The following is a 27,704-nucleotide window of genomic DNA, read 5'->3' as shown; positions in this document are numbered from 1 at the left end:
ACTTTCAGGTTTTGATGAATTAACAAACTATGCATGGGACCTGATATACAGACCTGGACCAACTATAAAGCCTATCACCGCCTGTTGTGGTTGGTAGAAAGGGCAGGGGATAGCAGACTGATCAGTCAATTAAAAGACAATGAGGTTGTGTCTGTCCAACGTTAACATACAACGTTGGACATCAAATAACTTAGTTTTTGAAAATCAAGAATACACACAAAAAAGGTTGATTCTCTCGAGCAAGAGCAACTTCACTAAGACAACAACCTATATCATACCCTTTTCGTCGTACTTCCTCTTCTCCTTCTCTTCTTTCTCTCCCTGCCGAGAGACCTGATAGAGTCACTGGCAAGAAAGCATCAAGTTGTCCTATATTGATGTTGTGTATTTTGTTCTAAACACTGTATGATCAACTCTTGTGTTATAAAGGAATATTGATTGTTTTTATGTTGTAGATTGAGTTTCCGAGTCATGGCTAGAATTAGCTTGATTGGAGTGTTTAAAGTTTATGTCAACTAAAGTTAGTTGGGATAGTGGGCAATAGAGATATTGCTTATTTTGCCTTGTAACAAGGGTGTTACAAGAGGGAAGGGATTAAGGCTTTAATTCCTAGGTTGCACGAAGTTGTAATCTAAATCTTTGCTCATTTGATTAGTGAAGTTGGTTGCTAAATTCTGTGGGACAGATCTTGGTTTTTCATTTCTTGAGCAAGGAGGTTTTCCTTGTGTGCATTGTCTCTTCAGTTCGTTTTATTGTTTACATTATTTTCAAGGAACGTGGTCCATTGACACTGTGATGGACTCATATAAGCTATCAAAGGATTTCAATGCTTTTCTTTTGCTCCATGTACGAATCTGCCAGCAGCTTCTAAATCTAAACAAGAATGCGCAGATTGAGCCACAATATCTTGCTTTTTTGAACATTAGGAGAACATTCCAGAACCAAAACTAAACCATTAACCTGAGATGCGACAAATTCCATAGTTTCCAGAAGATATATAAATTAGTTACATATAAAAGTTGTCAGAAAAAGCAAACACTAATTTTCAGAAGAAGTTTTCAAGTTAAATATCTATGCAGTAGAACATTAAAAAAAGTATTGAAGATTATACAGAAAGATTTTCTGTTTTAAAGAAGTGGACATAGTGTTCCGTATCGGGCCGAAATAGAAAGGAATGTAGCTGGCCGGATTCATTATTTACTTTTCTTAACTGATATACATAACTTATATACATATTTAACATGGATTATACATCTGTTTGTAATTGATGGACAGCTATTTAGATTAATTTTTCGAATAGGAAAGTGGAACAACAATTTTTTTTCTCTCTTTTTGGGGTTTAGGAATGGGTCCAAGACCCCAAGAACATGATAGTTCTAATGGGATCTTCCATGTTTGAACTCTTTCTTCTTTGATTTTGATTTTCTTTATTGGAAGTATGCTTTGATTTTGAGAGCTTCTCCCTGGTTGTTCTCTTTGATTTGTGAATCAAAGATTTATCATCTTCAGAGAAATGGTGAGTCTTCATTGTATATCGGTGTGTTGAAATATTTACTTAGGAGCTTCTTATAAATTGAGGACAAAGTACAAGCAAATTTATAGGGAAAAAAAACTGCAATGAAATATGAGAAGCATAATAGATGGCCTATATGATAAGATATGTCCACTTATTAAGCATATATTCCTTTTGTTTGTTGATGTGGATGGTGGATGTATTAACTTTTGCTCGTATCAGTTATCACTAGTCGTTATTAGTGTTCATCTCAACCTATATTTTGTATATAGAATTAATTTTTGTTTTATCACCACTAAAAAATTATTATTTTTCCATTAAAATTTTTCATCGAAAAATGTTCAACGGGTATTCCCATAAATATTTAGATTGATCTAAATGAGATAAAAAATAATAGTATTTTCACACAGAAAAGTTAGAAAGTTTTCCAATATTTCAATAAAAATTTATTTCCACCTTGTGTTTTCCTAGTGAGTTGATACGGTGGGAAAATCAAGCTTAGCAAAGTAATAAAAGGGGTTCAAATTCTCTTAGAGGACACATTTTGAATTCTTGCTAACCACAATTTATCTGATTTTTTTTTAGGTTTAGATATTTTTTAAATTATCTGTTTTTGAATTTTCTTAGTGAAAATTCTATCTCCTCGACCGTGTGTTTGTGCAAAGATAGTATAGTTCGAACTTCGAAGCAATAAATTTAAATTATTTACTTGTCTAGTTGCTTGAGATATTGGATTCCAGATAACAAAGTTGGAGGGGAAAAGTACTTATAGTGGAACAAGAATATTATTTCTGATTGGTGGTGTTATGGATTAGATGCCACCAGATCTGACTACCAGATAAGAGAATAATCCTGGTACCTTTTTGCACATCAATGATCAACTACATCAATGATCAACAGAAACTTTTTTTTAAAAAAAAAAAAGCATAATACTTGTCTGTTGGGGTGGGGGTTGGGGGTTGGCGGGGGGGAGGGGGACATGTTCTTGTTCTTTTCATTTTTTTAGTAAATTACTTTATGAACACCATCGTAACACTTATCTGGGGATGTAACTATTATGTTTCAAATTAGTTTCAGCGCTTTGGATGTGTATCTAATTGTTGATTTTCTATGTTTATTTATAAAGTCGGTTTTACCACTTGATACCTATCATTTACTTATAAACGAATAAACCAAATGGTTCTTTGTTGGTATAAAGATATAGCACAATCACCACTTCATTCTCCAATCAATGTGGACTGTAACCCAATCTAATGTCCCCATCACATCTAGGTTTGACTGGAACGTGGAACAAGAGGCAAAAGGGAAAGGACTTGGTCTAATATCATGTAAATATATGATACTTTTAACAAACCATCAGTCCATACCTGAACTAATGTGAGACTGTAAGTTACTACTCTTAACAATTGGTCTATATACTAGGAAAGGGGAAGGAGATGACGCTGAGTCTAGAAACACCAAATGATCATAAGATTTAAGGTATGTACTGAATGTCATCACAAAAACATTGCATGTAATTATTTTATAAGTTTGAATGTACCGTATATATCAGTACAACTAGTAAATCACATAGATATTGATCACTGTTTATTGTATTGCAAGACAAACAACTTCAGACAGGAAACACAACATATTAAGACAGAAATGCTTATGGAAAAACATGTATATGGTCATCCATTAACTCATGATTTTATTTTTTTCATTTTTGCAGCTTCTCCAAGCCCTTCACCCAAGCTGGCCTTGCCAATATATCAGCACACCATGCACTCACACGAGAGCGCGAATCAAACAGTGCCTTTACTTTTGTATTCATCAAATAGTATATATTTGGTATATGGTGCAAATCAACAAGTGTAAAAGAGTCGCCACCTAAGTATTTTGAATCTGCTAATCGAGTTTCGTATATGTCAAGAACCTTAGACAATTGTTCTTCACTTTCCTTCACAATAGCATCATCAGTGCTCATGCCAATCATTGGTTTTATGCCTAACTCCCATGTTAGTTTTGAAGCAGGTAGTTCAAATTTTTGGCCTTCTACTTCCATCCATATTGACATAATGGGCATTTTGCTTGGATCTTGGAGTATTAGTTGGTAGCCATTGCTAGCATAAACATGAGCAATGTACTGAGTGATTGCCCTTGATTCTGCATTAAAAATTCCCAATTTATTAATATTGATGGTGTAAAAGATCAGGTCACTTTTAAGCAGTGGCGGAATCAAGAATTTAGGATTCAAAAATATACTGGATATCAAAGTTGAGATTGAACTTATGAACCTCTTTTTCCCCTAGGTCAAAGAGACAGTTTGCATACAACCAAAAGAAAAAAAGAAAAAGGTATTTGGTACCCTATTTGCATAGTATAATTATTCGACGAAAGGGATTCAACTGAACCCCTTCCCTGTTACTAGCTCTGCCGCTGCTTAAAAGGTACTAATAGGTAAAATTGTCTATTATAAGCATTAACTAGCCAGCAAGCATAATGTCTAACGTGCAAGAACATGATAGTATAAAAAATCTTTATAATGTCCGTGTATATGTAACTTGAATCCTTTCAAATTTATCACCTTGGTGCTGATATATAAAAATTGTACGAATAGCAAAAACACTTTACCAAAGAGCTTCAAGTCCCCATCTTCAAATGCTGGTACTTGACCAAAAGGCTGCATCGGTTAAGAAAATGTCATATTAAGATACGAAATGAATCCATGATTTCAAAGTTAAAGTTGTGTAAAAGGGAAAGTAAGGCATTCTTTATAAATGGTCGATTGCAATAAGCAAAACACTGGAATGATAATAAGCATAGGTCAACCAATCTAAATATTTTTGACACGAAACATAAATATATATACGTGCAAACATCACTAACAAATAGACTTAATGTGCTTACATTGAGGGAAAGGAAAGGGTGCTTCTTGTGTTCACCAGTGGCCATATCAACAAAGACAAACTCAAAACCCAAATCCTTCTCAATGAGGCAAGCAACAACTCTCATGGTTGCAGTTGACATGGGGTTACCATGGACTTTGATAGTCATAATTTCAAGAATAATAAATTAGGATTATGATAGATTGCTCCAAGTTGATGAAATGATGTTATATGGAGGTATATATACAGAGTAGAATTTCTTGATCTCGTTCCTAAAAAAAATCAATATAACCAAAAAATCTTGGCTCCTAAACAAAGATGGAGAAAGAACAATAAAATAATCCAATTAGGTAATTAATGACCTCACACCTATCCTTATATTGTTGACCAAACCAATTTGTTTTATGGTTATGGTATAGCCCCTTTACCTGCTGCATCTACCTTCTAAGGTAGTAGTTGAATAACTATCCGGAGTTCAACTCCCGAAAAAAAAGTGAAAAAATTTCATGGCCAAATGCTCTATATAAACTGCTTCTGTCAGGATGTATGTTTTCTTTGATATTATACACTCATCACCTGAAATAGTCAAACGCAGATGCCAAGATTTGAAGCAAAATAGAAATGCTAAACAAGTTTATGGGAGAAAATTAGTATAGTTTAGTGTATTTTAAAGTTGAACAAACAAATTGAATAGTCCAGACTGACTAATTCAAACTATATTACGTTTTAGTTTCATAGTATATAGATTAGAATAATTAAGGGAGGTGTAGAAACTTCAACATATAAGTTGCTACAGGCTGTAACTTGCTAAAAACTTGCCTGAGACTGAGGTTAGGCAATAACTCCAACTGCAACATGGGAGATGTGTAAACTTCAAACACTTGAAAGTTCTTTTACAATCAGAAAGTATAGTTGTCAATTCTATGCTGAATAAACTAATGAACAGTAGCAGCACACAAAAAATCACCAGCAGCATCTCTATACACCACAAGCAGCACCTATCAGTACTGTTCAAACGGAAAACATCCGAGCAGGGATTTCTATAGGAGACAGTCACAGTACTCTACTTGAAATAAGCTAAAAACTGAATGCAAGATGGATTGACGCGCAGAAATGTATGATTTTGAAATTCATTTTATTCAGATCATAAAACATGAATGTATTTTCTTCCCACTTGAATAGATTAATGTTATAGGAAGTCAGGTGCCCCTAATCCGGCTTAATCAAATATTGTTCCTTCATCGACTAAAAATTTCCATCTTCTGTGAAGTATCACTTCCAGATTCCTGGTTTTTTCATCATTTGGAGTCCACAACAAAGCACTGAAGCCAACAGAACAAGGCACAAAATTAAGCCATAATGTCCTCCAAATGCCAAGTGGCATGTTGACTGCTCCTTGCTTATTGCCCCTTGTCAGAAATTAGATAGTAGAATATCTTGTGTTAATCACAAGCCAAATTTACTTGATTTTACTGTTTATGCAACTCAAGGCCCTTAGACCAAGATGGTCTAGCACAGAGAGCTGCGCACCAAGCTCTTACATGAGGACAAGAAAAATAAGCACATCCTTGGATTTAGTTCCCATCGAGTAGTGTATAACTGGAACATGGTGCAAATCTGCCCGGGTGAAGCTGTCTCCTCCCAAGTATTTTTATTCCCTCAGTGTCACCTAGTATACATCAAGAATACTTCCAAGTTTGTCTTCATTCTCTGCTGGAGCTTCATTGTCTGTCACCATTTGGAAGCAACAGGATCGAATTTTTTTAATTCAAACTCCATCCACAGGCATGATGGCCATTTTATTGACCTTTCTGCATATGCAGGAAATGTACCGAGTAAGATCCATCATGAGCCAATCCAATGAGGCTTCACAACAAATAAAGTGACCTGATTACATTCATACATTTTGCAGTAGCTGGGGTGAAATTCGTGGCGAAAAAGGATAAACTAGACTTCTATATTATACTCTATTTGGAAAGTATAGGGCAAGCGCAAGTACAACAATAAAGCTATCTCTAGAAACATTGCAATAACCTTGGTATAAAATGTGATACAAAGACTAAATCTGAGAGAAATATGCACACAAAATGATGGCCTCGTCTTTCTCGTTCACATGTACCTCCTTCCTGCACCAGAAAAAGTCAGTCTGGGAAAGAATCACTTAGTATTTGTTAAGCAATACAAGAAAGTTTAGTAAAAGTTACAGCTTTTACTAACTTGAAGACACTGGCATATGCACATGCACAACAATTACAAGGACAGAATCAGAACTTTCGTCCGGGCTATGAGGGGCTAAAATCAATCTAGCTTTGTCTGCTTGTTTTAAAAAAATTTAAGTATAGAGTTACTCCACGTCTACCAAAAAGGTGTTCTAGGCATTTCAATCACAATAGTTTAGGTTGGGCGCCAAGAGCCATCTTACTCAAACTGGTACCGAGAAAAGAGCATTATTCCAAACAAACAAAAACAACAAATATTGAAAAAAGAAAATAATTTGAGCTGCTCCTACCAAGGTTGATGTATGCGGATAACATTCCCTATTTCAAGTTCGACGTCTTTACAGATTCTTGAGCTAAAAATGATAGTTAACTTCCTTCTACCAGTACCCTTCCTTTTTTGAGGATTGCTCAGGCACTCAGAACCCTGCAAAGAAAAATAAAAGTGTATTTAAACATAGCAGGTAAAACCTAAATATATATCAGTTCATTCAATCTGCATTAGATAATCCTCCAGTACAAACTATGTACATGGATCGTAAGCGACAGTGAATGTCCTTGACATTTGGATCAGGGGCATATTCTGACCCTAAATTTGCAAGCTTCTTTGTGAATTTAAAAAAAAATCAAGTGTCAAAATATCAATGATCTAAATCTATACTCCCTCGTCCCAAAAGGATTTTCATCTCTTCCTATTGGACTTTATAACTTAATCACTTTCCTTGGAAGAAAAGATATATCCTATTTTTTTTTCCCTGAGAATGATATTTTATTATATGTCCATAAGATTGTGAAATTTTGAATAGACCTACTTTCCCTTAAGTATTCAAATGAAAAATAGGTTAATGTCTTAGAAGATTCAACCTGCAAAATTAGACAATACATGTTTTCCATGTGTCGCAGTATTGATAATGCCAAGTATAAATATGAATATTTGGACCAAGAGAGTTATGATCTTTGAAAATTACTGGTTTGCATGCTGAAGAGATTAAGGCTGGTGTCATGACCAAAGTGAAAATATCCAGCTAGAGAACTAAGAAAATGCTGGAAAGCAAATTTACAGTTTCCATACACAAAAACTTGTTCTTCTTACTAGATTACCAAAACTACTTACACTAAAACAACAACAACAACATACCCAGTGTAATCCCACAAATGGGGTTGGGAGAGGGGAGGGTGCAAGCATAACTTACCCCTACATTTGTGGGGTAGAGAGGTTGTTTCCGATAGACCAAAACTACTTGCACTACAACAACAACAACATACCCAGTGTAATCCCACAATTGGGGTGTGGGGAAAGTAGAGTGTATGTAGACCTTAACTCTACCTCGTATAGATTGAGAGGTTGTTTCAGATAGACCCACGGCTTAAAATAAAGCATTTCTAAGTTGTTTGATAAAGAGAATACCGAAATGAGAACAGTAACAAGTAACAACAACGATCCAAAATTACTTACACTAATTCCAAAAAATCTAATAGAGATTCAGCATCCTCTACAAGGTTCTCTTTACACCAGAAAAAAAACATAGTTCATTTTAAGCCTCTGTGTAAACTTACCATCATGTTTCTACCCTAACCATTGCATAACCGAACCCATATAGCCATTCATACTGAATTTATGATCCTCACTCCATCTGCCAAACTAAGACTGATAAGACTATATTGTACACATTTCAGTATCAGAAAAAACAAATTCACTTCCCAATTAAGATTCTGCTGATTATGCAGGATGACCGAGAGATAGAGCCAGAGGGTCTAACACCCAAATCAAGTGCCCAGGGATGAACATTGTGATTCCAGCAGAGGTAAAGAAGAAACAGAGAAGTGGCTTAAGCACACCGGATGACAAATATTGATCAAGAACAAAAGAAGAAACAAATCATAGAACAAATAAAACGTCTTCATGGTCCGTCAGCTATCCGAAGCTCCTAAGGGACACATCTACCCTTCTTAACAAGTCCAGAAACAAAAACTACCATGAAAAGAAAAATATGTGCACCTATTAAAGCGAAAATAAGATTTCAAGGTTAAACATATCGAGGCAAAAGCTCAAATAAACAATATGGATCCTCATGCAAAAGGCACTACACCCAACAAGGAAGGCACCTTTTGGCCTTTTTCCTTTAAATGATAGTGGTGGCAAAAAGGAACTGTCATGACTTCTGAAAAAATACAATAGAGTTGAGTTGAGAGGAGCAGGGTGAGATGAGAACGTAAAAAAGGAATGTAAATATCTCATGCTTGGGCTCTGGAAAGCTAATCTCAAGTCATAGATACTACGACGAATATATTTCTGAAAAAGTTTACACAGATCACAATTTACAGTAAACACCATATTATTAAACGACTGCAATTATAGGGAAAAAATGAATATGCAATTACTGACCACTGTGATGAGTATAATTTTGGGAGTTTTTCACTGGTTACACACTTCAACAAAACTAACTACCATATTGTTTGTTTAATCTGCAGGGCTTGTTTCTTACAGCGCTTCGGGGGGAAATGGTGTATAGAAAGTTAAGAAGCTATGATACTTCACCCAACAGCTCCCACCTATAATGGAAAGTAAAAGTTCTCCACTCACAGTATCCACGGTCCTAGGCCACCCTACCTTTCTGTGCCATGCAACATGCTGAATTTCTAAAAGTTGCCCATTTATATGAGAAGGGTAAATGTCCCAGGCACCATGTAAAAGTTGGACTATCATCAAAACAAGTATTGGCAATTTCTACTTAAGAAACTAGTGAGAGCAAGAAAAGCACGCTCATGACCTTCAAAAAGTTGAAAGGAACATTGTATCCCAATAAAGTAGACATACTCATACTTTCAACCTTCTGTTTAGCAAACGTACAATAGTTGGTTCAAGTACCTCTTCATCTCCATGTAAAGCACAAAAACAAACAGTCAGTTTGGCCTCCAAAGAACTAGACAAAATTCTCACATCAATGAAGCTTTCTGCCCCTGAATTAACAGCAGAGGAGAAGGTCAGAAACAAGCAAGAGGACAGAAGACACACAGTTTGGCCTTTTACCACTTGAAGCAGCATGTGTTTGTGACTTCTCCAAGAAATATGTATCTCTGTCCTTTTCACATTGCATCACCTGCTGCAACCTTCCAGATAACCTGCATGACATATCAATACAAGTGAGAAAAAGAAGATATTTGAAGAATATTTTTCTGTTTCTTCTGTTCCTAGAAAACATGCAGATTATGCTCATAACTGATACATTGTTAACTCACCCGAATTGCTTAGGCCTTGCAATAGATAGCCTCTCATTTGTAGATACAGCTCCTAACACTAGATGAAATTGGTCGGCCATGGTCCTCTGAGGTATAGCAGACTTCAGAATCTGGGGAACTTTCTGAAACAAAAAGAAAGACATTGAGAGAACTACCTATAGCAATTGATCCCGATGATTAAACAGTAAAAGATTAACTACAATTTACATCCTCATCACTAGATGGATCACTATCTAGTTCCTCAGGTTCGTCACCATTGCTCATCTTTCTGTCACCGAGCAGCAATAAGTTTCTGTTCCGTAAGAACCGTGATCCTTGTCTTTTTGTTTGCAACTGCTGGATAAAGCATGATTCTTACATTCAAAACATAATTGAAATAGTAAAAATGGTAATGCGGAAGTGCTATTAAGATCTTTACCAAAAAAGATCTGGAGAAGGAAAAAGCAAACCATTTTAGAATTGCCTCGTGGTAGGAAACTTGTATGCTGAAAGTGATCCAGAACCTCAGCCATGGAATGCTCATTTGGATGATGTACAACTGCTACTTCAGATGAGACCAAATTCTCCTCGAACTGTTGTACTTCATTTCCACCATAACTCTCCAATAAGTCATCCAGTGACTCTATATTTTTTCTTTGCATGTCTAATTCTGCATTTAGGGGAAGCACAGATAAGGGTGTGCAGGTTTCACAACTATCATGGACAACCAAAGCAAAATCTTTCTTCTGTGGCCGGGATTGGAACAAAAATTTGGGCTTAGATTTACTCGAGCTTCCTGCAGTGGATAGCAAAAATCATTTCAAAATTACAGCTTGAAAACCCAATCACAGATCTCAAGTAAAGAAAAAGAGCCATCATAGATGTAAGACTTGAGGATTCAATATTGAGATGCATCCATTTCTTTTCTATTTTACTTGGAGTCCATGAGCTCTTGATTCCTGAGAACACCAGTATTACACATGTTATACTAGTTTTTTTATTTTTTTATTTTTTTTTATTTTTTTTTTTTGGGGGGGGGGGGGTATTTTCACCCCAACTTTGCTTTTAAAATCAAACTCCCTCCTCAACTTTGAACAATAATCAAACTCCCCCCTTTATCCTAATTAAAATTTTAAAATGCCTATTATACCCTTTCATTATCAATTTTTTTACTTCTTTAGAAATCATGATATTTTCATTTTTTTAATTTAATGTAACAATTTTTTCATAAAAGCATGAGCATTATTTTTTGGACAAAAAAGGGAAAAATACTAATTAAGTATATAAGTTAATGATGTTCTATAATGAAGTAAATTAGCATAATGAGAAAATTATTTTTATTAAATTAATCAAAACTCTAATATTTATTTATACAAGTGAAAATAGCAGAGAATAATAACTATACAAATATATTTCAATGTAGGAAATACAAATAATTAATTTAATTAAGGACAGATTTTTAAAGATTATATTATTTAGATTTTAAATTATTTTAGATTATAATTTATGTAATACTCCATCAATGTCAATCAAAACTTGTTTATTTATATAGAAGAGAATACCCACCGCCATTTATATTACTTGATTCTCATTCTAAAAATAGTTGTTTTAATTTATTTGTCCAATTTATGAAATTTTAGAAATTTTTGATATCTTTTTATATCTACCCTTAGTATTAAATAACTGCATAAAGTATTAATAGTCAAATTTAAGGTTTCAAAATATTATTAATAATGTTAGTTTAATAAAATACACCCCTAATTAATTTTTTAAAGGGTGTCATATATATCAAGAAGAGTCAAGTAATATGAAACACATGGAGTAAAATAGTGGAGAAAAGAAAAAATATACGTATACATACATATACACACACTTAATGCATATTATATTGAAATAAAGGTCATAAGAATAATATTAAATTTTGTGATAAATTTTTTAAAATATTATTCTACTTATAATGTTAAAAAATTTAAAGAAAAAGTTAAAAATATCCATGTTAAAAAGTAAATTATATAAAATATGAAGAGATATTAAATAGATGTTATAACAAGGGTAAAATGGACAATGCATGGGATAAAAGGGGGAGTTTGATTATTGTTCAAAGTTGAGGGGGGAGTTTGATTTTAAAAACAAAGTTTGGGGTGAAAATGATTTTCACCCGATTACATTGTTATGCTAGTTAGTGACAGCTTAGTCCAAGACAACTAAACCAACTATGACGAACAATGCTTGATTGAGATCATTCTTCTCATCGGTGGAGTTGACGACATCTTTAGTATTAAGACAAAGAATGCAAAATAGGGGAATGAAGTCAACAGAAATACTAATACCTTTGGATGATCTGTTCGATTTTGATGAGGCACCGCACAGCAATGAACACCCAGCATCTTTATTCAAGAAAACTCCTGATTTGCAATCTGCACTTACTTTAGGCATTGTACTTTTACCATCTCTTTTAAAATTTCCATCAGTAGAAGGCCTCATCTGCCAGATTTTTAACCTCCAAAGACCCACTTAGAATTGGTTGAACACAATATTAAGTATTCATGTTTAGTGACATCGATTTTGTAGACATAATGATCAGCAGTCATACCTCATCATCAGACACAATTTCCTCTTCTGAATTACAAGTGGATGTCATTCTAGAGACGTGACAAAATTCTTCATCTAAGGAGCAGGACAATGCCATCCAATGATCATTTTTGTTGATGAATCCACCATCCTGACTCTTAAAAAAAGGAACTTCAACGTCATCTTCTTTGCATAAACCTGTCTGCCTCTGCTGACAAGAATGCAACTGCAACTGTAAGAGGACGTCGTCATTTGGACCTTTTAATGCTTATCACTTTTGTATATCTCCACTTAGTAATAGATCCCTTTTGCAGATGGGATACACAATGTGATAATACAGGCCTCCCCCATCAGTTACTAAGCTATGTGTTGCGTATGCAAACAAAGTTCCACGTTGGTAGCTTTTTTTCTTTTTTCTAAGGTAATTCCACATTGGTAGCTGAACGGAAAAGAAGCTACATATAAGGTATATGGATGGATACTCTTAATGGTGTGAGCCCTTTTGGGGAAAACCGGGCGACTTTGGCTCAAAGAGGACAATATCACACCATGCTAAGAGTATCTTTAGGTTATTTTAGCCCAACACTTTGTTCCTTAAACTGAACGATTCCAGAGAAACGGGTTAAGTGGAGAGCAACTTTTTCTTGAACTCCCCATCAAAAAGTCAATTTCTATGTTGAATTCTTAACCACCATGACCCATTAAAGTCAACCAGGAACTCTTTGAGACATATTTAACACGAAAAAAGAAGAAGAAGAGGAAAAGACGAGGACCAAAGGAACAATAGAAAGAAGAAATGAAGGAAGGTAGTGTGAGAAAAAAGGAAGTGAATTCAAATCAATACCAGCTGATGAGAATTCATTGTATCGGTTGGATGATGAAGTCTTTTGACATCTGCAGAAGATTAACATGGATAACTTCGCAAATGTCCTGTATCTTTTTCTCTTTGAATATTTCACAGGGGGTGTTGATGAAGATAATGAAAATTCAAGTGGAGAAGTTTCATTAGGAATACCTGTGAGCAGTTCAAGCTGGGAAAGGACTCCTATACCTCCCTGACAAACAAGAAACATCAAACTCTTGGGCATTATAAAATATTCATCGGCAAATCATATACAAAATAAGGGGGGAAAGCAAGTTTACCGATAACTAGAAAATTTGTGCAGTAAACATGCTTGTCATTGTGAATAAACACTAAACAGTTTATCTCACTGCTATTTAATTGCTAATGATCAAAGCCAAACCATAAACCTTAACCCTCCAAGGCATTTTGAAATTTGTTTTTCTCCGAATAGTAAGCAAGACAAATATGTCAAAACATAATAAAAGGAAGCAGCATGTTAACAATCCATCAGCTAAGTAGATTAGTTGAGGTTAGCCATATGACTCCTCTATATCCATTCTGCTTTCTTCGGGCCCATTTTTACTATAATAGTAAACAAATTGTCTTAAATTCATGAGGAGTTACCTTGTTTCCTACGGATCCACTAAGACAATTGTCATTTGTCATCCATTTGTCATCGCCCATATCTTCCTCTTCTGACAATTTCAAACAAGGCAAAGCAGATTCAATTAGAACAGACAAACAAATCTAGGTTTATTATTGGGAAGCTTTTTTTCAAGGAAGAGAAAGGTACCGGAAAAACTCTGGTCAGAATCTTGCTTTTCCTACATTATAATTGGGGCAATTCAGTTTATTTTTACGGAAAACATCGGTATTCATTCAGAATTAACACAAAAACACTAAAACTACGATAATCGACCAGAGAATCCCCGATCTTTAAGCTAAATAATGGAAATTGTTCAGAAAAATCTGGAATACCTGAAGATATACCCTAGTAGCAGCTGAGCCTTCCTCTTCCATAGCTGGTAACAGGACAGAGACGCAATTTTGCGGAGCTAATTGGGGCAGAGTAGCGGGAAGTTTAGAGAGAGGAGTAAAGTTGAACTGTATATATTGTATATACTAAACTACTGGTAATTTATTTTGTTAAAGCTAACTAGTGAAAGAAATTTTATTGAATATAATATACGGAAAAAAAAAATTAAAAAGGGAAACTTAGGTAAATATATTATATTAAGAAAATATTTATTATTTATAGTAATATTATTTTTTATGGGACACGTATAATATATTTATAATACAGTTTTAATATTATTTTAATACATATTAGCGAGAATAATTTACAAAACTCATATAATACAAGTTTTATTCATGGATAATATATTTATCGCATACTTTAATACACTTATAATATATTGTGTCAATTTCTTACCAAACAAGTATAATATATTTTAAAACATTTATAATACAATTATATTGCATGCATAATTTACTTTTAATACATGGCAAATATGTCATAATATTTTTATATATTGCTATAAATGATAATAAATAAAAAAATATCGCTAAAATTAGTAATTATTTATTAAAAAGTTTTTTCATGGTAATTTTTCCTTTAAAAAATGTCCTTAAATTATAGTATCAAATTGAATAAAATTGTGTTTAGTTAATAGTTTTGTTTAAAAATGTATTTACTATTAATAGTTTTATTCAAAAGTGACACTATTGTTACTTAATGGGTCAACAATAGCCTTTTTTCCGTGGAGATTGTGGCAACAGGGGGTTTAGCTGCGTATTGAGTTCATGAATGTGTTTCGAGCGTGTGTGGGCAAAGTAAGAATCATCATTTATAATTACCTTAGGCCTTGAATAGTAATTTACGATGAAAATCTGTACTGATTATCATATTGCCCTGATAATTCTTATCCTTGTTGATTGAGATTAATCCATATTGTAGTGTCGTAGAGGGTGCGAGTAGAAGCAAGATAACAACGTGAATTCGATGAGAAAAGATATGATTATGGTTTTTCTTCTTTCGGCAAGTTTTCTTAAAGTTTAGGAAAGATATGACTAGTTGTTGTAGCCAAGTTACTCATAACTTTACTCAATTGTGTTAGTTGTGTGGTTGATATAGACTGTCACGACCCAAACCCGTGGGCCATGACTAGTGTCCGAATTGGACACTCGTATACACACTTATTATCTATAATCAATCAGTAATTGAACATGATATGGGCTTTATATGGGCAGCACTTCGTCTCAAAACTGTCACTTGTATATATACCGATATTACCTGTCTCCTAGGGAGTTAAAATTTCAAAGATAGGATAGCATAATATGCAAGCCAACAAGGCTGCACAATATAACACATCCCAAAATAAACATTTACATACACAAGCCGACGAGGCTGCCACTCCAAATGAAAATGTCCCAAAATAAAAGACGTACTAGTGCACCCGAACGACATTTATATACAACTCACGCATGTGTGCACAAACCTATAAGAGAATTAACAAAAACATACGATGGGACAGGGCCCCGTCGTACCCCTCAATACACAAATATATACATTATAAGGATTGGTACCAAAAGCTTAGGCTCCGAGATAATGGAGCACTTCAAACCCGCTGAGTAGAATCATAAGCTAGTGGCTCTCCAAAATGAGTATTTCTACCTGCGGGCATGAAACGCAGCCTCCCCTCCCCCCCCCCCCCCCCCGAAAAAAGGAGGGGTCAGTATGACATATGTACTGAGTATATAAGCATAAAATACAATAAGAAAATCATAGCTAAAGTAGAGGTTTCAAAAGACAAGTATGATACTCAAGAAGTCACTGTACTTGTGCCTTATGAAATAAAGTCATGCATACTTATATCATATATCATATCCGGCCTTTTAGGGACTCGGTGAATCCGTCATATACATATATATCATATTCAGCCCATCATGGGCTCGACGCCATCATCATGTCCTCAGGTCATATCATCATATATATATATATATATATATATATATATATATATATATATATATATATATACCGAACCCGACCCTGTAGTGAGGGACTTAGTGAATAATGCAATGAAACTGTGCACGAATACATATATGGCCCTGACTCGGTGAAAGATACATTAAGACATGCACGAGCAGAGTAGTGAGTAACCGTATGCATTTAAATCATCATTTAAGACTTAATGGAATAATCAAAACGAACCATTGTTTGAAAATTAAGACGGTAGTCATTTCAAGTAACCTTCGGTTGCCATTATAAATTATACCAAATATGAATTATACCAAAGTATGACATGTACTAAAATATGACTTATACCAACTAGGGTGGCTGGAATCATACATATGAGTCAAGGCATAACGACATAGATTCTGAAAATTAAAAACATTCGCCATCCTAGTATCTCTAAGAATAAGAGCTTCGTTGAAATTCTATACATTTGTCGTCCGTTTGTAACATAAGATCATGCCAAAAGAAAGAAAGGTTAGCTTTGCATATCTGGATGTCTAACTAATGTCCAGCGGCTACGGCTACTCTTTATGTTTATAAGTCTACAAATAAGAGAGTAGCACTATAATTAGGAATTCTAACGAAAATTGGGCAGCATTTCCCCTACAATTCGTACTTTTGAATTAACTCCAAAACAGTCCAAACAATGCATAAATTCAACACCATTTACTTAACAACAACCACCTTATTCACAAGTTATATAGCAATAAATTCCTACACAACTACTTTAAAAACAACCTTAAAACAGCCCACAACCAACACATGTCGACAACAAAATTAGTGGACAGATTTCTATCTCCAATTAGTTCTTGTAATTACTTCAATTTAACCCATACAAATATGTTATTCTACTTCAACCAAATTTTACACATCCTTTGTAGTTTACACCTTAAACATACCTTAACCAAATCATGTACAAAAACAACATCTAACAGCCCCAACAGAACTTCACAACACAATATAATATTTGAACTCAAAAGTCCTTACACCAAAAACATGTAAAACCTCTTCTCAATTCCGTCTTTAAAAACACCAAAAATGAGCAATAAACCTTCCTTTAACATCTTTAATTCCCTTATTTATACTTATACAATAATATCCTAAATCATTCTTCTCAAAACAAACCAAAGATCAAAGTAATTCTCGAAAGTTAGAAACCAAAATTTTTGGACAGCTTTCCAAAAATTTCAGATTTATGTTTCCAACATCTATAGCATGATTCCAATGAATTCCACGGAAGAATCAAGTTAAAAAATAAATAATCAACTTACCTTAACCTTGGAGAGATTTTTGAAGTTCAAAGAGTGTTGGGACGTTATTAGATAGGTTTTGAGATAAGGGAGAAGTGGGAGAGAATTCTGAAAATTTTTGTGAAGTGTAAATGCTGAAAATTGCATGATCTTTATTCCTTTTAATTGGGATCTTTTGGAACGATTTTTGGGATAATTTTTGGAATAAAAATGGTTTATTATGTGGACAACAAATTAAGCTTTTGTCCCCAAAAAATTATTGAAGTTTGGCAGCCCAAAATTCTCATCCATTCCACCAACAATGGGCTGCCAAAAAAATTTCAAAATTGAGTTTTCCCATAATTCACTTATATTGGCCCAACAATAAGTCATTACTTAGCTTAATAGTACCATATAACCAACCCATTAAATTTACACCATGTCCAAATATTAATACCTCTTACTTCAACTTACTACTCCTCTTAGAATAAAAAAAAAACGCATGCCACCTTTTAAAATTTCAAACCATTACCACACTTTAATCCATTTCTGTTACAACCTATATTTTATACATTTGGACATTTGGGATAATTGTAACAAGTTAAGGATAATGTTATGTTCTGATCTTGTTTGACGTATAAGTCGATTAAAGGTTAAGGAAAAAAATTAGAATTTAGTGACGAAAATATTGGAGAAGGCTAAGGGTAAAATTGGTAGTATTATGAAAACATATGGGTTAAGTGATTGGGTTTGAAAGAAAATTGAACAAAAAAATAAGAAAAAATTACTTAATTGAGTGCTTTTTAAAAATTAATTACTGATTTTAGCGATATTTTTTATTTATTATAATTTATAGCAATACATAGCAATATTATGATAAATATACATTTGTATTAAAAGTGAATTATGCATATAATATAAATATATTATAAGTGTTTTAAAATATATATTATGTTTGTGTAGTAAGAAACTGACATAATGTATTATAAGTTTATTAAAGTATGTGAAAAATGTATTATCCATCTATAAAACTTGTATTATATATGTTTTATAGATAGTTCTCTACAATATGTATTAAAACTGTACTATAAATGTATTATAAGTGTTCAGTGATTTTTTTTTTATTGCTATAAATGATAAATATTTTCTTAATATTGTATATTTATGTAAGTTTCCCAAAAAATAATAAGAGAGGCCCAACCATAAGGCATGACCCAAAAAAAAAAATCCAAGCCCATGTAAATTCATCCATGTGATGAATGAAATATAAAGGGCACTTAGTCATCAAAATCCTAGAAGCTTCAAGACAAGTAGAGAAGTGAGGAGAACAAAAGAAAGGAGAGAAAAAAAAAGAGAGAAAATTTGGCCAAGCTAGGAAAAAATTTGGCCCTTGAAATCTTGCTCAAAAAATATATTTTCTTCTAGTATTTCCACTAATTTAAGGGTCCTCTATAACATGGTGGAGTTATTTTGGAAGATTGGATGCTTGTTTCATTGATTTAAGAGTGAAGAAGTTAGAAGGAAAAATGTAAGAATTAATTCCTCTTTATTATGTGATGAAGTTTGTTTATGTTATAGTATGTAGAGATGTATAGAATTTATGGAAATATGGAAGTTTGCACGATGGTATAGTGCCATGTATACATGTTTTTATATGGGCAAGATTTATTAAATTTTTTATATAGTATTTTAGTAGTAGTTATGGAGTGGTAGTTATGGTGAAATTTTATGTTGGAAATGGAAGTTAAATAAATTTGATTGAAGTTGGAAAGGTGAGATGGAAATGAATTAATTTTGTTTAATATATTCTTTATGTTTGTGCTTTACATACTCAGTACAAAGTTCGTACTGACCCTCTTTCTTCAGAGGCTGCATTTTATGCCCACAGGTACAGATGTTCGTGACCCGTCAACATAGGCTACTCACCTTCCGCTACTACAGAGTGCTCCTTTGACTCGGAGCTGCACTTTGGTATATGGCTTACCTATGTACATACTCTTGTATATCTGACCATTTAGGTACGGCGGGGCCCTGTCTTGTCATATACTTCTGTTATGTTCTGTAGAGACCTGTAGACATAGGTGTGGGTCATGGGTCGTGTATGTTCGTTCGTTTATAACTTGTGTCTTAATGCGGTCCCTTTTGTTATAACGGCCAAAACGGCCCATATGTTTGTATACATGCACGTATCCGGTGACGTGCCTTCCGTGGCCCATTTTTGATTTGATATGTTATTTTCTGCACGCGCGACTTGTTAACGTAATGATCACCTACTGTTCTGATTGAAACAAATATTAAATTAAATTATTTTGTAGTATGACGATATGGTATGTGAGTTCATTTGGGTATCCAAGTAGGATGCCAATCGCGGCCCACGAGGCTAGGTCGTGATAATTTCCAATCAATACATTCACCTACAACATGGTTTCTCATATATATATGAATATTTCACACTGAGTACAATATACTAAAACGTTAGCAAATGAAAAATACGAGGTATTACATAGACGATGTACTCTAATGTTAGCGACTCCATATTTAGGTAAGACGTAAGGATTATTCGTCTAGGTCGCTTATAGCGACATTGTTCCCCTTTAGGCTATTTAATTGTTTGTTGTTTCCTTCGTGGCTATTGTGGTCAGTTACACGAATTTAACTTGTGCCTTTGGGGCTATGTTAGATTGCCTAATGGGTTATCGAGACATGTACTTTTCAACGGGTTATATCTATTGCCTACGAGAATGTATTGGCACTACGGGGCTATATTGATGTTTGAGGGGCTATTAGAAGATAATGATTATTTTTGGGGCTATATGCAAATTGCCCAAGGGCTATTGGGATATGTTGAATGCCTAAGGGGCTATTGGGGAATAACGATTGACTTCATGACTATACATGAAGTGTCTGAGGGGCTATTGAGACATAATGATTATCTACGGGGTTAGGTATATAGATTAAATTGTACATGTCGAGCTTATAGGGACTCGGTATGTTGTATCGCTTGTTGTTTATACCTGCTGAGATTATTGGGGCCCAAATATGTTATTGTTTAACTAGTGTCTGTTTGCTAGATTCAGGAGCAGGTAAGTATGTTCGGCTTATTCTCAACTATCTTACACGCTTACTTTCATTATGATACATTCTTAGTTATTTTTTAGCCTTTCATATGCGACACATTATTTCATACTGACGCCCTTTGCATGTCTTAACAGACAGATGGACCAGTCTCCTTAGTAATGTAGTCAAGTTACACCAGATTGGTTAGCTTTATTTTTTTCAGAGTTATCAAATGGAGGTTTGTTAGTATTTTATTATGTTCAGTTAATGGATAGGTTAGGGTAGCAAAATCAAACTCAACTCGTCCAACCCAACCCAATCCGTTTAAGTTTGGGTTGGTTATTGACCCATCTATTCATTAGCTCAACCCATTTTAACCTAACACATTTCAACCCGTTAAAAAGTGGGTTGACATGTAACCCAAATTGGTAATTGAGAAATCTTGTTAAAATATTATTTTTTTTTCAATTTAATATGTTATATATAGTCATAATAAAGAATTTTTTTTATTATGTACTAAAATAGTGTAAAAGAACAAATAAAACAATTAAGCTTAGTAAAAATTGAGCTAGATTGGGTCTTGACCCATTATATAACCCATTACCTAACTCATTTTGACCCAACCTGTTTTGACCCAAAATAATTTTGATTGACCCAATTGTTGTCTTAACCCATTATGACCTACCCAACTTGACCCAACTTGTTCAATTACCACCCCTATTAGATGTCCTCTCTCGAATCAAGTATATTACTTTTAGAGGCTTACAGACTTTTTGGGTTGTATAGATGTGCATTGTTGGTTGTGATGACTTTATTTTTTTGCCCTTTTATCACATCAGCCTATTAATCTTGATCGTACATGATTATATGTGTTCAATTTATATGTTTCTATATATTATGCAAGCCTCGACAATCGGCATAACGTTACTTATTTATAGACAATATAGTGGCCTCAAGGGCCCACACATGATTTAGATTCTGTTCTATATGAATTAATATGATTAACTGAATTTACTGCAAGTTATGTTGACAACGACCTTATTTTAAGTCGAGATATACTTATTTGTTTTCTTGATTTCATGACTGTATTACATTGTATAACATAATTATTTAGCAAGGGTCAACTCTAGATCAAGTGAGACACTAGAGGCATCCCTAAGTTGGGATGTGACATAAATACCCTATATAGACGGTATATAAGAAACAAATAAAAGTAAAAGAAATAGTAAAATAAATTAATGGAACATTTTCTAAAAGTAGCTTTATTGGCCCAAGAAACAGCTTACACAGCACGCCTGGCTCCCCTTTCCCCACATAGAAGCAGTAGATAATAGCCCAAATATATAAACCCGCTCAAATTTGAAATCTCCTAAATCCCCCATTTTAGTAAAACACTGACACCATTACAGAGGTGAAGCACGAACTCTCTTCAAATTCTCTGCAAGAAACTCCATTTCAGCTGATGGAGAAGAAAACCCTAAAAGGAACAAGCACGAGACAGAGAAGCAACAAAAAAAGCAAGAAGCGGATGAACAAGGGTTCACTTTCCAGGCATTTCACTATTGGGATTGCCAAACCTCCGCTTCCTAATCAACAGCAGCTGCATTCCTCATTTTCTACTGTTCCTTTATCGAATCCTTCTCGATTTCAGAAAATTCTGGATTCTGATGACCTTCCGCCAGCTCAATCTCATTTCTCTTCAGTTTTGCCGTTGAATCTCGATGCTGATGCTGATGTAGCCGATGTTGCTGAAAAAGATTTCATTCTCAGCCAAGATTTCTTCTGGTCAATATTTTCTCCTTTTGTTTTTTTCGATTAGAAAGAAATGAGTTTGAATGAAAATAAGATGTAGAGTAGCCACTGAGATTTGAACTGGTTCCAATTGTGCCCTTTTTGGTACCTTGATGTTCCAATTGGGGACTGATTAAGGTGTTATTTATTTATCGATTACTACCCAATTTTACGTTGGCTATGTTTTGATTTTTAAACTCTTACACCCAATTCCTGATCATATCTTCACATTGGGGAATCTTTGTAGCTTAGTTGGTTGGCTACATGAACTTTTACCTTATTGGTGAGGGTTCGATTCTCCACCTGGTAATCCCTCTCCCCCATTTCCCCTTCCCTTACCCCCAATTCTTTTTAATAAAAGATCATATCTTCACACTGTATCCTCTAGTTTTGTTTTCTACTAATAATTAATTGTTTTGGAATGCAGTACCCCGGACTACATAACGCCAGATGCACCTGCAATTTGTAATGAGCTTGATGGTGATAAGGTAATTTCTTTACCAGAGCGTTTAAAATTGTGACTTTTTTTTTTCTCTATGACAGGTTGTAGTTTCAGTATGTCATACTGTGCGTTTCTTCCTTTTTTCTAGGATGATTATACTCCTTGTCCCAAATCACCCGAGAAGCTTCAAAGTGTATCAAGAAAGAGGCCGCGACAAGGTATGGCATACTCTTGTACTTTGTTGTCCATTTCATTTCATTTTTCATATGTGGAATCACTACTGGCTCTGTCAAGTTTTTAACTTTTATTATGCAAAATCTCTTCTTTCATTTTCCTGTTTTTGTTCTACTATTGAGGCATGACAAATGCGTTGAGTAAGGTAAGGTAATGAACTAATAGCACATTCTGATATTGAAGAATTAGAACTGAATATAATCTTTGAAAGTTTAAGAAACTGTAATGTACAGTATGGATATCCCTTACATTATCATGATATTTATGACTTCCAAGCAGCTGAAACTTGAAGCTTCTTTTTTAGCCGTTCTGGAGATCTCTCTCTCTCTTTTTCCACTTTAGCATGTTTTGAAGTTTGTTGTATGCACAATTATCTTCCATAATTAATTGTAAAATTGTAAATTAACTTTCTTATGGTCTCCTTTCATGATGCCCCATCTTTACAGCGGTTACATCGGTAAGGCCTTTTAGTTCCGCTTTATCTGGACAGCAGCAGCTAGTAGATATCCCTACAGATACTTTTGGGACAGACGAAATGAAATCAGAAAAGATAAATGAGTCAGAAAAGGGTCCCAGTTATGTGTCACAATCTGCTATTGCTTTAAGATATCGCGTCATGCCTCCTCCTTGCATTAGAAACCCTTATCTCAGGGATGCTTCCGAGATAGATGCTGATCCTTTTGGGAACAGTAGATCCAAGTACCCAGGTACTGGTCAGTGAGTTTAAATAATTGGTCGATTCTATTTTCTTTAGAACAGTTTAGCACTTCAAAAGAAAATTAGAGTGTGATCTCCTGTTCTTTGTGTCAGAATCTTTGTGTTGTTTTCTGTTAAATTCTTAATGGTACTCTTTCTTTGATCTGTAGGTTTTAACCCTGCAATTTCTGGTAATGATGGTATGCCACGGTATCGGACTGATTTCCATGAAATTGAGGTATTTTTGATGCTTGTATTCTTGATTCCTACTAATACTTTCTTAAATTTTTTCCCGGACCTATCTAAGACCCTTTTATTCTTTCAGCAAATTGGTAGCGGGAACTTCAGCCGTGTTTTCAAAGTCTTTAAGAGAATCGATGGATGTATGTATGCAGTGAAACATAGCACTAAACAGTTACATCAAGACACAGATAGGTAATATTTCCTTTCTTTCAACATTCTGGCCTTATATGATATGACATTACAGAGTGTGTGTATTTTTCTTGACAAATCATCTAACTAAAACACTAAAAAAAACATTTCCTTAGTTATTTTCTCATGTCCTGTTGGCCATATAATTGGTAGCATCTAATAGCGGTGGAAGTTTGGGGTGAGGCCAGAATGGTGTTACTTGGGGGTTTGCATGGTATGCAAATTAAGAATGCAATAGAAAATGTCCTACATCCATAATGTATGTGTACTGTTCTTGCATTTGGCATAATGTATTCTCTCCAAGATAAACATTTTCAATAGATTTGAGCACGAATTTTTGGAAAATATCTTCACAAGGTGAATCTTATGTGATGCCAAACATGTTGTTTATATTCAATATAGTTCAGTCATATTTATGCATTTAAATTTTGTTCTTCCAGGAGAAAGGCTTTGATGGAAGTGCAAGCTTTAGCTGCTTTAGGTAGCATGCTGATCTACTTCTGTTGCCGATATTATCATTTGAACTATCCCAGAGATTATTCTTTCAACATGTTTTGTTATTTATACTTACAGGACCTCATGAGAACGTAGTTGGCTATTATTCATCTTGGTTTGAAAGTGAACACCTTTACATCCAAATGGAGCTCTGTGACCACAGTTTATCCAACAAAAAATATTCTAAACTATTCTCAGAGGTAGAAGTTTTGGAAGCAATGTATCAGGTGCGGCTCTTGTTGGAATCTTTAAGAGCTATTTTTATGTCATGTACTGAGTATGTCTGTCTTATAAGTCTGTGGAAAAAAGTTAGAAGGAAGATATATATCTTGCAAACAACTATAATTCGTTGACCAAAGAGAATTTTTTGACTATGTACATAACCAATGATCATATCGTCAATCATGAAACTCCAGCTGCTAAAGTAACTGTGATTTCCATCTGCTATTTAGGGAAAGCAACTGTAGTGAAATCAGTATCTAACCACCCTCCTAATACATACAACGTGCAACATTTCATAATGTTTAAATGTGTTTCATGGAAATACGATATTCAAATCTAGTTCCATTCTTGTTGTTCTACTGGAAGGGTGTTACTTTTATAACTTGATTCTCATTCAAGTGCATAATATAGCCCAAAAAACCTGCATTAAGTTCGTGCTTGTTAATTTCACATGAGAAAAGAGGATCAGACTATAGTTTTTTTAAAAAAGAAGAGAGGATCAGGCTTATATCTGGTACAGAAACTGATAGCATTGACTGTATATGCGATCTAAATAACTCCTTTTAGGTGGTAGGGAAGCTGTTTTATCTCATCTATCCTGGGATTTATTGCTATCCTCTAGCTTGAGATACGACCCGAACTGTATTCCAATTGTGAGAGGCCGAAGACCTGTATCGTAAAATATTTTGAGCTTTTGGTCCTGGTCTGAGTCGCCGAGTGATCTTTTTGAAATGCTTTGAGTTCACTATTTGTCTACTGAGCTCATTTTGCTTTTGGTTTTCCTTTGCTTGTTTTTGTGTTTGTGTATCTGGGTATTTTATTTGTGGGGTGGGAAGGCTGAGGAAAGATTGTTGTTCAAATCGAGGTCAAAATATTGATACTTGAGATGCTTCCTGACATGCAGGTAGCCAAGGCATTGCAGTATATACATCAGAAAGGGGTAGCTCATTTAGATGTAAAGCCAGATAATATTTATGTGAAAAGTGGTGTATATAAGCTTGGTGATTTTGGATGTGCAACTCTTCTTGATAAGAGCCAGCCAATTGAAGAGGGCGATGCACGTTATATGCCCCAAGAAATACTTAATGAGAACTATGATCATCTTGACAAAGTTGACATATTCTCCTTGGGTGCTGCAATATATGAACTTATTAGAGGGTCTCCGCTGCCAGAATCAGGGCCTCATTTTCTAAACCTCAGGGAAGGGAAATTGCCTCTTCTTCCGGGCCACTCCTTGCAATTTCAGAATCTACTCAAGGTACTAGCTTCTTACCCTTTACTACATCAAGAAATCTGTGGATGATCTTTCATCTGTACAACAGCATGCTGTCTGAAGGTATCAACTGTAATCTGCCCAACATACCGTATATTCTAATCCGAGTATATTTCAAAATAATTAAGCTGCAATTAGATGGAAGATTTGTTTCGTTGTCCATGTCTTAGTATGATGAAACCAATCCATAGTAATCTGTAGAGGCAAATGCTGATTCTCTATGTTCAAATTGTGAATGTTCTCAGGCAATGATGGACCCAGATCCAACACGCCGTCCTTCTGCAAAAGGCCTTGTGGATAATCCAATATTTGAAAGATGGCAAAGAAATGCTAACAAGTAGATATCCATGTAAATCACTATTTTCTCGGATTTGTTGAGAGCTACTTTTGCCAAGGCTCAGAATTCAAAGCTGCAGTTTCTCATGCAGCATTCTGGTGTTGACCTATAGCCATTTCTGTTAATAGAGATATAGTCTCATGCACCAAATTTTCCCATTTTGATGGTGCTACTTTTGCCAAATATTGTATCAAGAGGAATTGTTGTATCCTAATTGACCTGCAAACTGTGGTTTGTATGTCATTATGGAATTTGGTGTCTTTTAAGCTGATTTCTCATGATGAAAATTACTACAAAACTCAACAGGAAATAAACAGTTTCACATTTAAAACAGAAGTTGGTGAACAATCGCTGTGAAAATCATTATAATTTATTATATATTGATCTAAATTAACTAATATATTTGTTTATATAATCATATTATTTATTTTTATATATTAAATGTTGTTTGTATTCTTTATTTGCCATTGTTGATCCATCATCAAGACTTCTTTTTGATACAAAATATACTTATCGACCATCATTTATGGATTGACTTCATGGGAAGAAATATATTGGGAGTGAGAGAGTGATGAAAAAAGTGGGGCTCAATAACTTCTTTTTTTCCGCTTTTATAATGACACTTTTTACCTTTTCAGGTGATATGATTTAAAATGAAGTACAAGTAATACCTTATATAATGATACTTTTTACCTACTGTCTAGTCATTGGCACGATTGAGCTTGTGTACCTAAGCTCTGTTCCTGTATAAGTTTATTCAAGGCGGTTACCTTCCCCTGGCTTTTGCAAAGTTCCTAATCTTCATCATGTGCGTATGGAACTATGTGTATCGAAAGAAATACTACTTTGAGTTGCATCACAACATTTCTCCTGAAAAGGTTAAGGAAACAGTAGTTGAGACAAATTGGAGAATGTTGATTCAGAAATTAACAATATTGGTGCAACAAAGGCCGAGGAGGAGGATGTTGGTGATCATAACACTAAGTTTCACCATGGAAGTGAACTCATTCAGAGTTCAAAGAGAATGGACAAAAGGTGAGGGACAAAGTCTGATTATCTCTCATCTTTAGGACACTTTTATTCTCTTTTCTATTTTTCAAAATCATTTCAACCTTTAATCATCATCAGATTTTTTCTTGATCAAACTCATCTTGATCGTTCGTTTGGGAATCAACACAGTTGTCCAAAGAACATTCCAGACATATCTATTATAAATCTCAATTATTCTTCTCCTTGTTTCGTTTTTG

General features: G+C 34.5%; 3 protein-coding genes across 9 annotated transcripts; 1 reads left to right on the top strand and 2 right to left on the bottom strand.

Annotated features, from left to right (window-relative positions):
- Positions 1 to 3,006: 3,006 nt before the first annotated feature.
- Positions 3,007 to 5,193, bottom strand: LOC129882915 (glutathione S-transferase PARB). The gene is made up of 3 exons (XM_055957414.1): positions 4,403 to 5,193; positions 4,127 to 4,175; positions 3,007 to 3,658 (listed from the first exon to the last, which is right to left on the bottom strand). Exons 1-3 carry the CDS (start codon positions 4,547 to 4,549, stop codon positions 3,213 to 3,215), a joined length of 642 nt encoding a protein of 213 aa, XP_055813389.1. The 5' UTR covers positions 4,550 to 5,193; the 3' UTR covers positions 3,007 to 3,212.
- An 18-nt stretch (positions 5,194 to 5,211) lies between these two features.
- Positions 5,212 to 14,343, bottom strand: LOC129882913 (uncharacterized). 7 transcript variants are annotated; one of them, XM_055957409.1, is made up of 15 exons: positions 14,209 to 14,343; positions 14,024 to 14,054; positions 13,855 to 13,925; positions 13,402 to 13,441; positions 13,231 to 13,280; positions 12,409 to 12,618; positions 12,146 to 12,299; positions 10,286 to 10,611; positions 10,044 to 10,172; positions 9,837 to 9,958; positions 9,628 to 9,719; positions 9,466 to 9,557; positions 6,890 to 7,023; positions 6,415 to 6,506; positions 5,212 to 6,246 (listed from the first exon to the last, which is right to left on the bottom strand). In XM_055957409.1, exons 1-14 carry the CDS (start codon positions 14,248 to 14,250, stop codon positions 6,440 to 6,442), a joined length of 1,560 nt encoding a protein of 519 aa, XP_055813384.1. In that variant the 5' UTR covers positions 14,251 to 14,343; the 3' UTR covers positions 5,212 to 6,246; positions 6,415 to 6,439. The 7 variants fall into 7 exon arrangements, with proteins under 7 accessions (XP_055813384.1, XP_055813383.1, XP_055813382.1 ...); XM_055957408.1 differs by having other exon boundaries at positions 5,212 to 6,191; XM_055957407.1 differs by having other exon boundaries at positions 5,212 to 6,506.
- A 7,457-nt stretch (positions 14,344 to 21,800) lies between these two features.
- On the top strand, positions 21,801 to 26,855 carry LOC129882912 (wee1-like protein kinase). The gene is made up of 10 exons (XM_055957405.1): positions 21,801 to 22,320; positions 22,754 to 22,814; positions 22,917 to 22,986; positions 23,449 to 23,709; positions 23,869 to 23,936; positions 24,024 to 24,133; positions 24,571 to 24,611; positions 24,704 to 24,852; positions 25,752 to 26,105; positions 26,366 to 26,855. The coding sequence occupies exons 1-10, from the start codon at positions 21,998 to 22,000 to the stop codon at positions 26,459 to 26,461; spliced, it is 1,533 nt and encodes a 510-aa protein (XP_055813380.1). The 5' UTR covers positions 21,801 to 21,997; the 3' UTR covers positions 26,462 to 26,855.
- The last annotated feature ends 849 nt before the right edge of the window (positions 26,856 to 27,704 follow it).

Source organism: Solanum dulcamara, chromosome 3 (genome assembly GCF_947179165.1).
Source record: "Solanum dulcamara chromosome 3, daSolDulc1.2, whole genome shotgun sequence".
In the NCBI taxonomy this organism is placed as follows: domain Eukaryota; kingdom Viridiplantae; phylum Streptophyta; class Magnoliopsida; order Solanales; family Solanaceae; genus Solanum; species Solanum dulcamara.
This window is presented reverse-complemented; position numbering and strand designations above follow the sequence as displayed.

What these genes read in the sequence shown, in the direction of transcription:
- LOC129882915 (XM_055957414.1), bottom strand. Translation starts at nt 4,549, where the DNA reads ATGACTATCAAAGTCCATGGTAACCCCATGTCAACTGCAACCATGAGA. An exon ending in ACCCTTTCCTTTCCCTCAAT is followed by an intron (nt 4,176 to 4,402) that starts GTAAGCACATTA and finishes TAACCGATGCAG; the next exon opens with CCTTTTGGTCAAGTACCAGC. An exon ending in TGGGGACTTGAAGCTCTTTG is followed by an intron (nt 3,659 to 4,126) that starts GTAAAGTGTTTT and finishes TTTTTAATGCAG; the next exon opens with AATCAAGGGCAATCACTCAG.
- LOC129882913 (XM_055957407.1), bottom strand. Translation starts at nt 14,250, where the DNA reads ATGGAAGAGGAAGGCTCAGCTGCTACTAGGGTATATCTTCAG. An exon ending in CTACTAGGGTATATCTTCAG is followed by an intron (nt 14,055 to 14,208) that starts GTATTCCAGATT and finishes ATTATAATGTAG; the next exon opens with GAAAAGCAAGATTCTGACCA. An exon ending in CACGAGGCAATTCTAAAATG is followed by an intron (nt 10,173 to 10,285) that starts GTTTGCTTTTTC and finishes TGCTTTATCCAG; the next exon opens with CAGTTGCAAACAAAAAGACA.
- LOC129882912 (XM_055957405.1), top strand. Translation starts at nt 21,998, where the DNA reads ATGGAGAAGAAAACCCTAAAAGGAACAAGCACGAGACAGAGAAGCAAC. An exon ending in ATGAGCTTGATGGTGATAAG is followed by an intron (nt 22,815 to 22,916) that starts GTAATTTCTTTA and finishes CCTTTTTTCTAG; the next exon opens with GATGATTATACTCCTTGTCC. An exon ending in CAGTAGATCCAAGTACCCAG is followed by an intron (nt 23,710 to 23,868) that starts GTACTGGTCAGT and finishes TTTGATCTGTAG; the next exon opens with GTTTTAACCCTGCAATTTCT.